Source organism: Mobula birostris, chromosome 4 (assembly GCF_030028105.1).
Source record: "Mobula birostris isolate sMobBir1 chromosome 4, sMobBir1.hap1, whole genome shotgun sequence".
In the NCBI taxonomy this organism is placed as follows: Eukaryota; Metazoa; Chordata; class Chondrichthyes; order Myliobatiformes; family Myliobatidae; genus Mobula; species Mobula birostris.
The window spans coordinates 93,212,181-93,225,163 of NC_092373.1; the positions used below are offsets into that span (position 1 = coordinate 93,212,181).

At 50.1% G+C, this 12,983-nt stretch overlaps 1 protein-coding gene across 1 annotated transcript in view; it reads left to right on the forward strand.

The window, feature by feature from the left end:
* Nucleotides 1–5,747: 5,747 nt before the first annotated feature.
* LOC140196482 (LIM and senescent cell antigen-like-containing domain protein 1) overlaps nucleotides 5,748–12,983 on the forward strand; it is a 235,756-nt gene continuing 228,520 nt past the window's right edge. The window contains exons 1-3 of the mRNA XM_072255767.1: nucleotides 5,748–5,798; nucleotides 7,424–7,573; nucleotides 7,952–8,102. Coding sequence (XP_072111868.1) covers nucleotides 5,791–5,798; nucleotides 7,424–7,573; nucleotides 7,952–8,102 — 309 coding nt within the window. The 5' untranslated portion in view covers nucleotides 5,748–5,790. The remainder of the gene's footprint in view (nucleotides 5,799–7,423; nucleotides 7,574–7,951; nucleotides 8,103–12,983) is intronic.

Consider the following 12,983-nt stretch of genomic DNA (forward strand, 5'->3'; position numbering starts at 1 on the left):
TCAAAAACATTAACTTTCACACGGAAGGAACAGGCGGAAAGTTGCACCTGTTGCCAGGCTTGGACTGCACGGATTATAAATATTGATGGTTTATGGAAAGGAGCAGGACTCATAGTTCAGGTGGAGACACAACATCAAAACACTTCCAAATGTGAGCTGCCAGATTGCATTCCAACAAACACTCCCTCTCACAAAGGCCTATACACACTCAGACACACACACTCATACACACACACACACACACACACACTCACAACACACACACACTCCCTCTCACAAAGGCCTATACACACTCAGACACACACAAACACACACACACACTCACAATACCCATACACATGCATTGCCCGTTCACCTTTACACCGATGTCCTCACAGATGTACACACGTAGCCCTTTAACATGTTGTAATTCTGAGCATCCTGATTATTGAATGATCCACTAACAGGAGCAGCCCTTCACACACCTGCCCCCTTCTCTCAACCTCTCTCAGTCCAAGGAGATCCATCACAAGAACACACAAGAGAACAGCAGCAGAAGTAAGCCACCGAGCTCCTCCATTCACTAGGATCATGACTGAGCTACACTGGTCTCAAGTCCACTTCTGTACCATTTCTCCATGGCCCTCTATTCCTTGATCTATCAGATATTTATCCAGCTCTCTTTAAACACTTCTAATGATCTGGTCGCCACTACTGGCCAGGGCAGGGAACTCCAACTCTCTGACATAAGGTATTTCTAAATGACCAGCCTCTTATTTTGTAGCTATGTACCCTTGTTCGAGACTGTCCCACCAGTGAAAACATCTCTATATTTACCCTGTCAAGCCACCTTAGGGTCCTATATGTTTAATAAAATCACCCCGCATTCTTCTAAGCTCCAAGGAATATAGACTCAAGCTGTCAAACCTCTCTTGATAGGACAACACTCTCATCTCAGGAATTAGATTAGTGAATCTCCCTAAAATCTTTCTTTAGGTATGGGGCCCAAAAATGTGATGTATTCCACGTGTGGCCTCACCAACACCCTGTATAACTGTAATTAAACTTCCATCTTTTAAAATTCCAATTCCTTCACGATAAAAGGCCAAAATAATGTTTGCCACCTTAACTACCTGTTTGACCTGCCTGCTAACATTTTGTGAGTGGTGCACTAAAATACCTATGTCTTTCTGAATGTCACTCATTTGTAATCTCGCTACATTTAATGAGCCACTGATCGATTGCTCTTACCAAAGTGTGTGATCTCACACTTCCCTACATTAAACTCCATCTGCTAGCTTTGTAAACAGTCACTCAATCTATTTATATCCTGATGCACAACCACAACATCCTCATCATTACATGCCTTCCACCTACTTTGTATCATCAGCAAAGCTAGAAACCTTACATTTCATTCCCTTCTCCAGGTCACTAGTATAGGCCCAAGAGGGGCACTTCACATTCCTCCATCCTGAAAAGGACAGATTTGTTCCAAACCTATGGGTCAGCCAGGGCTCAATCCATGTTCATGCATTTTCTCCAATACATTAGGCTCTTCGTGTCTGTACCAGCCTCTCTCTGGCACTTTGACAATTTTATTTTGGAAATCTAAATACACTACATCTACAGGTCCCCCTCTTATCAACCTTCCAGAAAGTACATCAAACACAATCATATTTATTTCTTATATCACCATGTTGACTAGGTTTGATTATATTCAACTTTCCTAGATGGCTTATAATTTCCTCTTTGATTATTGACTCTTGCAAATAGTACATGCTAAACTAACTGGGAGTTCCCCTCTACCACCACTCTGCTCCGTCTAGTGGAATTAGTCCTTACTCTTAATGATTTCTCCTTTGGCTCCTCCCACTTCCTCCAAACTAAAGGTGTAGCTATGGGCACCCGTATGGGTCCTAGCTATGCCTGCCTTTTTGTTGGCTTTGTGGAATAATATATGTTCCAAACCTATTCTGGTATCTGTCCCCCAATTTTCCTTCCCTACATCGACGACATTGGCGCTGCTTCCTGCACGCATGCTGAGCTCGTTGACTTCATTAACTTTGCCTCCAACTTTCACACTGCCCTCAAGTTTACTTGGTCCATTTCTGACACCTCCCTCCCCTTTCTAGATCTTTCTGTCTCTGTCTCTGGAGACAGCTTATCCACTGATGTCTACTATAAGCCTACTGACTCTCACAGCTATCTGGACTATTCCTCTTCTCACCCTGTCTCTTGCAAAAACGCCATCCCCTTCTCGCAATTCCTCCGTCTCCGTCGCATCTGCTCTCAGGATGAGGCTTTTCATTCCAGGATGAGAGAGATGTCCTCCTTTTTTAAAAAAAAGGGGCTTCCCTTCCTCCACCATCAACTCTGCTCTCAAACGCATCTCCCCCATTTCACGCACATCTGCTCTCACTCCATCCTCCTGCCACCCCACTAGGAATATGGTTCCCCTTGTCCTCGCCTACCACCCTACCAGCCTCCGGGTCCAACATATAATTCTCCGTAAATTCTGCCACCTCCAACGGGATCCCACCACTAAGCACATCTTTCCCTCTCCCCCCCGCTTTCTGCAGGGATCGCCCCCTACACGACTGCCTTGTCCATTCGTCCCCTCCATCCCTCCCCACTGATCTCCCTCCTAGCACTTATCCTTGTAAGCGGAACAAGTGCTACACATGCCCTTACACTTCCTCCCTCACTACCATTCAGGGCCCCAAACAGTCCTTCCAGGTGAGGCGACACTTCACCTGTGAGTCAGCTGGGGTGATATACTGCGTCCGGTGCTCCCGATGTGGCCTTCTATATATTGGCGAGACCTGACGCAGACTGGGAGATCGTTTCGCTGAACATCTACAACACCTTATACAGTATTCCGTCTGGGTAGCCTCCAACCTGATGGCATGAACATTGACTCCACCTCCCCCTTGTACCCTATCCGTTATTTATTTATATACACACATTCTTTCTCTCTCTCTCCTTTTTCTCCCTCTGTCCCTCTCACTATACCCCTTGCCCATCCTCTAGGATTTTTCCCCCCTCCCCCTTTTCTTTCTCCCTGGGCCTCCTGTCCAATGATTCTCTCATATCCCTTTTGCCAATCACCTGTCCAGCTCTTGGCTCCATCCCTCCCCCTCCTGTCTTCTCCTATCATTTCGAATCTCCCCCTCCTCCTCCCACTTTCAAATCTCTTACTAGCTCTTCCTTCAGTTAGTCCTGACAAAGAGTCTCGGCCTGAAATGTCGACTGTACCTCTTCCTAGAGATGCTGCCTGGCCTGCTGCGTTCACCAGCAACTTTGATGTGTGTTGCTTATTGTTCCCTGTCTTCTGCCTTTTCCTTTTTTGAACAAGGGATTGAGTCCCCTGGCTGTTATGAAGTCAAGCCTAAGAGAGTTACGAAAAATTCCAACCAATCGGCCCATATATCCATATTATCATACTAGGGAACCATTCAACAGTCTTATAACAGCAGGATATAAATGTCTTTGAGCGAGAATGTCTGGGCTTGGAGGGGTTTTTGATTATGGTGTCTGCTTTACTGAGGCAGCTGAAGTACAAACAGACTCCATGGATGGGAGGCTAGCTTCTGTGGTTTCTTGTGGCCTCATTCAGAGTAGTTGCTATACCATGCTGTGTTACACCTGAATTGATAAAAATTGGTGAGGATGAAAGGGCACATGCCAAGTTTCTTTCAGCCTCCTGAGGAAACATAGAAACATACAAAATAGGTGCAGGAGTAGGACATTCGGCCCTTCGAGCCTGCACCGCCATTTATTATGATCATGGCTGATCATCCAACTCAGAACCCTGTACCAGCCTTCTCTCCATACCCCCTGATCCCCGTAGCCACAAGGGCCATATCTAACTCCCTCTTAAATATAGCCAATGAACTGGCCTCAAGTAGAGGTACGATTGCTTTCTCGCCCGTGGTGTCTGAGTGGCTGAATCACGGCAGGCTCACTCCTAGGACTCTGAACCTCTCAGTCCTCTTGACTCAGCTCTATTGATGTAAACAGGAAGGTGTGCAGTCTCCCTTCCTGAAGACGATTTAAAGTTGACCTCCTTTGTTAACTGTGCCTCTTTCTCAAGGAATCCCTCTTTTCGATTGAGATAAACTCCTGCTGAGCATTTTAGATAATTTAGGTGAATATCTTCCGCTGTTCATCTCTAGATCCGTCTCTTAGTTTGTGTACTAGGTCGGCTTTAGAAAACTCCCACCTCACACCATTATAATTGCCTTTATTTAAATTGGAGGCAGTGGTCATGGTGTTCATCCTGAAAATGCATCTGAATTCTAGCCCCAGCTTTTTGAGGCTAATTTCGGAGCTGAAATTTCTCATCCCTGGAAATATTCCAGTTTTTTATGCAGTTCATTGTACCATCCCTGCATCCATCTATGGATCCAAGGGTGCATTCCCTTTTCTAGCCCCTCTCTCAATATTTCCTGCCCTCTTCAATGACCTATGCACATACACACCTAGCTTCTCCTGCTCCGACCCTTCCCTCTTCTGCTCTTGTCCACTGCATTTCCTCGGACTGCCAAGCCTGCCTTCATGTGACTGTCTATAATCATCATCAGCCTTCCTCACACTGCCATGTGGAGATGGTCACACAAACCAAATCACTGACACAGCATCTCTAACAATGACTCACTGTGTCATTTAAACCCCAATCCTTCCACTTAAACAAGGAAAAGCTGTCATAGGAAGCACTGATAGACCCAGCAGACAAGGCTGCACATTTATTAAGCTAGTTAATAAAAGGTCCTTTGAAATTCAAAAGGAAAGATACTAGATAGAGAATAAATAAGTCTAAATGGCAAAAGAGGATTTCTCTTCAACATAACTGTTCATAAAGAAGCGCTTGGTATGTTGTTAGTCAGTCATACAGTGCTGGCAGGTGGCTGCAGAATAGGTTCCCTCTCCCACTGCCTCCCTCTTCATTTCTCTAACCACCCCCGCCTCCTCCATCTCCTTCTTGATCCCTCATGCCTGTAGTCCTGTCCCTGGACCACACAGACATCTCCTCCAGCCCTTCTACTGACTTGAGATCTTCCACCTGCTCCCTCAGACACACTCCATATCCCGGATCGCTGTTCCTCATCTGAGACACACTCTGGAGCTCTGCTCCCAATTCCAGAGCCACTCTAGAACTCAGCTTCCACTCCTGACCACTCTCCAACTCTCTGCTCCAAATCCGTGTACAGTCCAGCTCTCTGCAACTGAGCTGTAGCAATCTCCCGAGACACCAACAACTTCAGAATTTGTGTGTGTACTTTATATTGCAAACCAATAGCTAGTATGAATCTAACTAAGATTATTACTCACTCACTTGTCTCCACACCCATTACACACAGTTGGCTTATTACAGGGACCTCAACACTCTAAAGCAGCAGTTCTAACCCGGGGTCTATAGATCCCTTGCTTAATGAGATTGGTCCGTGGCATAAAAAAGCTTGGGAACCCCTGGTTTAAAAGAGTCTTATTTGCACCAGATCAGTTATAAAGTATATCAAAGGAAACAGAGTGGCCAATCACACAGCGCTTGTTAGAAATTTGACCTCTGGTTTTAAGAGAAGCATTTGGAGTTAACAAAGTGTGAAAGAAAGGAATCTGAAAAAAAGCCTATGAACCAAAAACAAATTTAGGATATTAAGTTTGTGTGCAGAAGCACAGGAATGCAATGACGGGTGTGTCTATATGACACAGGAATGCAATGACGGGTGTGTCTTTGCAACACAGGAATGCAATGACGGGAGTGTCTGCGACGCAGGAATGCAATGACGGGTGTGCCTATGTGATGCAGGAATGCAATGGTGGGTGTGTCTACACGATGCAGTAATGCAATGATGGGTGTGTCTACGCGCAGAAATGCAATGACGGGTGTGTCTGTACATACGCAGAGAGTTGCTTCATTTCCTTTCTTGCAATGTTTGAACATGGAATGTCTGAGGGAAGCAGAATCGTGTTAATGATTAAAGGGGAAGTGGACCAAGGCCTGGAAAGGGAACAAATAAAGAGGAAACAAGGTTCGGGCTCGACAGTGGGAGTAAATGTCAAGCTCTGGAATGGAATCCTAGACCCAAAATAAATGACTCAAAATATCTCCCTTTGTACAGCAGCGGCAGTGTATGTCTCTGCACGTGTGTGTGTGGGAGTTTGTATGTGTACACGAGGGTGCATGGATGAGTGCATGTAAGTGTGTGTTTGCTTGTGCACGTGTGAGTTTGTATATTTTTAGTGTGTGAATTAGTGTATGCAAGGATGCATGTATGCACGTATGTGATTGTATTTGTGTAGGCACATGGAGGTGTGTTATGACTGGCCTGCGCTAGCTCCTGTGTATTCAGGTGAGAAGTTATGCAGATGATGCACAATGCATGACCCTCCAGGTCCCCTCTCTGTGCTCTGACACAGAGTCCTCAACCTGCAAACATGGGTGGGGTGCCTGGGATATCCCACTGACGTTGTCAGCTTCCTCTCATATTGCTTAACACTTACCACTTTGACCAGAAAATGCATTACTACTGTCACGATGAGGCCACACTCAGGTTGGAGGAACAACACCTTGTATTCCGTCTGGGTAGCCTCCAACCTGATGGCATGAACATCGATTACTCGAACTTCTGGTAATGCCCCACCTCCCCCCCGTCCTTCACCATTTCCCATTCCCTTTTCCCTCTCTCACCTTATCTCCTTGTCCACCCATCACCCCCCTCTGGTGCTCCTCCCTCTCCCCCTACCTTCCTTTCTTCCATGGCCTTCTGCCTCTTTCAGCAATCAATTTCCCAGGTCTGTACTTCATCCCTCCTCCTCCTGGTTTCAACTATCACCTTGTGTTTCTCTCTCCCCTTCCCCACCTTTAAAATCTATTCCTCGGCTTTTTTCTCCAGTCCTGCCGAAGGATTTCAGCCGGAAACGTCGACTGTACTCTTTTCCATAGATGCTCCTGGCCTGCTGAGCTCCTCCAGCATTTTGTGCGTGTTGCTTGGATTTCCAGCATCTGCAGATTTTCTCTTGTTTGTGATTGGATCTTGTTTGTGATTAGACATCACTGTGTGACGTCCAAAGAAAACTAATTAAAAGTGTGTCACGGTATAAGTAGGAACAACTGTAAAGTCTGTTAGACCAGCACCATTAAAGTTCTGAGTATTTCAGATGATCAGGGTTTGAGCATTTCCGTACAGACCAAGTAGTTATTGTGACATTATTGATCATTAACACCAGCAGGAGGGCTGTAAAAACGCAGCAGGTATTCACCTGTAAATATTGCAGTCACTTCCAGACATACAGAGCTGGGTATTGAAGTTTACATGTGCATTGCCAGAGTTTAGCGTTTGTGTTAACAAAGTCATTAATGTTATATATTAACATGGTGGGTGGAAGACTGAGGTCTGGGTGCTCACATGGTGCAGTACCTTGATGTAATCTTTGCCCACAGGCATCTCTGCAGACCCTGCCACAACCGGGAGAAAGCAAAGCACCTTGGCCAGTACATCTGCCAGAAATGCCACCTGATCATTGACGAGCTGCCACTGATGTACAAGAACGATCCATATCACCCTGATCATTTCAATTGCACCAACTGTGGGTGAGTTAGCACTGCGAACCGATCCATCATTTATAACACCCACTCGAAACACACAATCTTCACACTCATTGTCTTTGGTAGTTGAGTTAATCTAGTCTCAATACATTCCCGTTGACTCCCTCCATGATCTCCCTTCACTCACCCACACACTCGGGGCAATTTACAGTAACAAATTAAGCCAGCAACCTGCATGCCTTTAGGAAATGGGAGGGAAAGACGGGAAAAATCCGAGTGGTGACAAGGAGAAAGTGGCAACTGCTGAAAGGCAGCACTAGAGTTGAAGATTGAACCTGGGTCTTGGGAGTGTGTCACTGTGCAGAAGGTCTCGAACGTTGTAAAGCTACCAAAGGCTTGGCTCTCACTGTCTGTACTCTGCAGAAAGGAACTGACGGCCGAGGCGCGGGAGCTGAAAGGTGAACTCTATTGCCTTCCCTGCCATGACAAGACGGGCATACCCATCTGTGGGGCGTGTCGACGGCCAATTGAGGGACGCGTTGTGAATGCCCTGGGGAAACAGTGGCATGTTGAGGTAGGTGACTGTAAATAGGATCTGTACAGTATGAACGCAGCCACCAGACCACAGGGGTCAGTCCGAACGCAGCCAGCAGACCACAGGGGTCCGTCCGAATGCAGTCACCAGAATACAGGGTTCAGTCCAAACGCAGTCACCAGACCACAGGGGCCAGTCCGAACACAGTCACCAGAACACAGGGGTCAGTCCAAACACACTCGCCAGAATACAGGGGTCAGTCCGAACGCAGCACCAGAATACAGGGGTCATTCCGAACGCAGCCACCAGACCACAGGAGTCAATAAGAATTCAGTCACAGGACCACAGGGGTTAGTCCGACCGCAGTCACCAGAATACAGCGTTCACTCCGAACGCAGTCACCAGACCACAGGGATCAGTCCGAACTCATTCACCATAATAGAGGGGTCAGTCCGAACGGAGGCACCAGACCAGAGGGGCCAGTCCGAACGCAGTCAACAGAGCATAGGGGTCAGTCCAAACGCAGTCACCAGACCACAGGGGTCAGTCCAAACGCAGTCACAAGAATACAGGGGTCAGTCCGAACGCAGACACCAGACCGCAGGGGCCAGTCCGAACTCAGTCACCATAATAGAGGGGTCAGTCCGAACGGAGGCACCAGACCAGAGGGGTCAGTCCGAACGCAGTCAACAGAGCACAGGGGTCAGTCCGAACGCCGTCACCAGACCACAGGGGCCAGTCCGAACTCAGTCACCATAATAGAGGGGTCAGTCCGAACGGAGACACCAGACCACAGAGGTCCTTCCAAACGCAATCACCAGACCACAGGGGTCAGACCGAACGCAGTCACCAGACCACAGGGGTCAGTCCAAACGCAGTCACAAGAATACCGCGGTGAGTCCGAACGCAGTCACCAGGCCACAGTGGTCAGTCCGAATGCAGTCACCAGACCAGAGGGGTCCGTCCGATCGCAGTCACCAGAATACAGTGTTCAGACTAAATGCAATCACCAGATGACAGGGGTCAGTCCGAACGCAGTCAACAGAGCACAGGGGTCAGTCCAAACGCAGTCACCAGACCACAGAAGTCAGTCCGAACGCAGTCACCAGAATACAGGGGTCAGTCCGAACGTAGTCACCAGACCACAGGGTTCAGTCCGAACGCAGCCTGCAGACCACAGGTGTCATTCAGAACGCAGTCACCTGATCACAGGGGTCAGTCAGAACTCAGTCACCATAATAGAGGGGTCAGTCTGAACGGAGGCACCAGAACAGAGGGGTCAGTCCAAACGCAGTCAACAGAGCACAGGGGTCAGTCCGAACGCAGTCACCAGACCACAGGGGCCAGTCCGAACTCAGTCACCATAATAGAGGGATCAGTCCAAACAGAGTCACCAGACCACAGGGGTCAGTCCGAACGCAGTCACCAGACAACGGGGATCAGTCCTAAAGCAGTCACCAGACCATGGGGGTCAGTCCGAACGCAGTCACCAGAATACAGGGGTCAGTCCAGACAGAGTCACCAGACCACAGGGGTCAGTCCGAACGCAGTCAAGAGAATAGCGGTGTCAGTCCGAACGTAGTCACCAGACCACAGGGGTCAGTCCGAACGCAGTCAACAGGCCACAGGGGTCAGTTCGAAGGCAGTCAAAGATATACAGGAGTCAGTCCAAATGCAGTCATTAAAATACAAGGGTCAGTCCGAACGCAGCCAGCAGACCACAAGAGTCAGTCTGAACGCAGTCACGAGCATACAGGGGTCAGTCCGAATGCAGTCACCAGAATACAGGGGTCAGTCCGAATGCAGACATCAGACCACAGGGGTCCGTCCGAACGCAGTCATCAGACCACAGGGGTCATTCCAAACGCAGTACGAGATGGCAGGGGTCCGTCCGAACGCATTCACCAGAATACAGGGCTCAGTGCAAATGCAGTCACCAGACCACATGGGTCAGTCTGAACGCAGTCACCAGAATACAGGAGTCGCTCCGAACTCAGTCAACAGAGCACAGGGGTCAGTCCGAAAGCAGTCACCAGACCACAGGGGTCAGTCCGAACACAGTCACCAGACCACAGGGCTCAGTCCGAAGGCAGTCAGCATAATACAGGGGTCAGTCCGAACGGAGGCACCAGACCAGAGGGGTCAGTCCGAACGCAGTCAACAGAGCACAGGGGTCAGTCCGAACGCAGTCACTAGAGTACAGGGGTCAGTCCGAACGCAGTGAACAGAATACAGGGGTCAGTCCGAACGGTGCCACCAGATGCAGGGGTCAGTCCGCACGCATTCACCAGACCACAGGGGTCAGTCCGAAAGCAGTCAACAGACCACAGGGTTCGGTCCGAACGCAGTCACCAGAATACAGCGTTCACTCCGAACGCAGTCACCAGACCACAGGGTTCGGTCCGAACACAGTCACCAGAATACAGCGTTCACTCCGAACGCAGTCACCAGACCACAGGGTTCGGTCCGAACACAGTCACCAGAATACAGCGTTCACTCCGAACGCAGTCACCAGACCACAGGGATCAGTCTGAAATCATTCACCATAATAGAGGGGTCAGTCCGAACGGAGGCACCAGACCAGAGGGGTCAGTCCGAACGCAGTCAACAGAGCATAGGGGTCAGTCCGAACGCAGTCACCAGACCACAGGGGTCAGTCCAAACGCAGTCACAAGAATACAGGGGTCAGTCCGAACGCAGACACCAGACCGCAGGGGCCAGTCCGAACTCAGTCACCATAATAGAGGGGTCAGTCCGAACGGAGGCACCAGACCAGAGGGGTCAGTCCAAACGCTGTCAACAGAGCACAGGGGTCAGTCCGAAAGCAGTCACCAGACCACAGGGGTCAGTCCGAACACAGTCACCAGACCACAGGGCTCAGTCCGAAGGCAGTCAGCATAATACAGGGGTCAGTCCGAACGAAGGCACCAGACCAGAGGGGTCAGTCCGAACGCAGTCAACAGAGCACAGGGGTCAGTTCGAACGCAGTCACTAGAGTACAGGGGTCAGTCCGAACGCAGTGAACAGAATACAGGGGTCAGTCCGAACGGTGCCACCAGATGCAGGGGTCAGTCCGCACGCATTCACCAGACCACAGGGGTCAGTCCGAAAGCAGTCAACAGACCACAGGGTTCGGTCCGAACGCAGTCACCAGAATACAGTGTTCACTCCAAATGCAGTCACCAGACCACAGGGTTCGGTCCGAACACAGTCACCAGAATACAGCGTTCACTCCGAACGCAGTCACCAGACCACAGGGATCAGTCCGAACTCATTCACCATAATAGAGGGGTCAGTCCGAACGGAGGCACCAGACCAGAGGGGTCAGTCCGAACGCAGTCAACAGAGCATAGGGGTCAGTCCGAACGCAGTCACCAGACCACAGGGGTCAGTCCAAACGCAGTCACAAGAATACAGGGATCAGTCCGAACGCAGACACCAGACCGCAGGGGCCAGTCCGAACTCAGTCACCATAATAGAGGGGTCAGTCCGAACGGAGGCAGCAGACCAGAGGGGTCAGTCCGAACGCAGTCAACAGAGCACAGGGATCAGTCCGAACGCCGTCACCAGACCACAGGGGCCAGTCCGAACTCAGTCACCATAATAGAGGGGTCAGTCCGAACGGAGGCACCAGACCAGAGGGGTCAGTCCGAATGCAGTCACTAGAGTACAGGGGTCAGTCCGAACGGAGACACCAGACCACAGAGGTCCTTCCAAACGCAATCACCAGACCACAGGGGTCAGACCGAACGCAGTCACCAGACCACAGGGGTCAGTCCAAACGCAGTCACAAGAATACCGCGGTGAGTCCGAACGCAGTCACCAGGCCACAGTGGTCAGTCCGAATGCAGTCACCAGACCAGAGGGGTCCGTCCGATCGCAGTCACCAGAATACAGTGTTCAGACTAAATGCAATCACCAGATGACAGGGGTCAGTCCGAAGGCAGTCACAGGAATACAGGGGTCAGTACAAACGCAGTCACTGGAATACAGGGGTCAGTCCGAACGCATTCACCAGATTACAGGGGTCAGTCCGAACGCAGTCACCAGAATACAGGGGTCAGTCTGAACGCAGCCATCACAATACAGGGGTCCGTCTTAACGCAGTCACCATAACACAGGGGTCAGACCGAACGCAGTCACAAGTCCACAGGGGTCAGTCCAAACGCAGTCACAAGAATACAGGGGTCAGTCCGAACACAGTCACCAGAATACAGGGGTCAGTCTGAACGGAGACACCAGACCAGAGGGGTCAGTCCGAACGCTGTCAACAGAGCACAGGGGTCAGTCCGAAAGCAGTCACCAGACCACAGGGGTCAGTCCAAACGCAGTCACAAGAATACAGGGGTCAGTCCGAACGCAGACACCAGACCGCAGGGGCCAGTCCGAACTCAGTCACCATAATAGAGGGGTCAGTCCGAACGGAGGCACCAGACCAGAGGGGTCAGTCCGAACGCTGTCAACAGAGCACAGGGGTCAGTCCGAAAGCAGTCACCAGACCACAGGGGTCAGTCCGAACACAGTCACCAGACCACAGGGCTCAGTCCGAAGGCAGTCAGCATAATACAGGGGTCAGTCCGAACGGAGGCACCAGACCAGAGGGGTCAGTCCGAACGCAGTCAACAGAGCACAGGAGTCAGTCCGAACGCAGTCACTAGAGTACAGGGGTCAGTCCGAACGCAGTGAACAGAATACAGGGGTCAGTCCGAACGGTGCCACCAGATGCAGGGGTCAGTCCGCACGCATTCACCAGACCACAGGGGTCAGTCCGAAAGCAGTCAACAGACCACAGGGTTCGGTCCGAACGCAGTCACCAGAATACAGCGTTCACTCCGAACGCAGTCACCAGACCACAGGGTTCGGTCCGAACACAGTCACCAGAATACAGCGTTCACTCCGAATGCAGTCACCAGACCACAG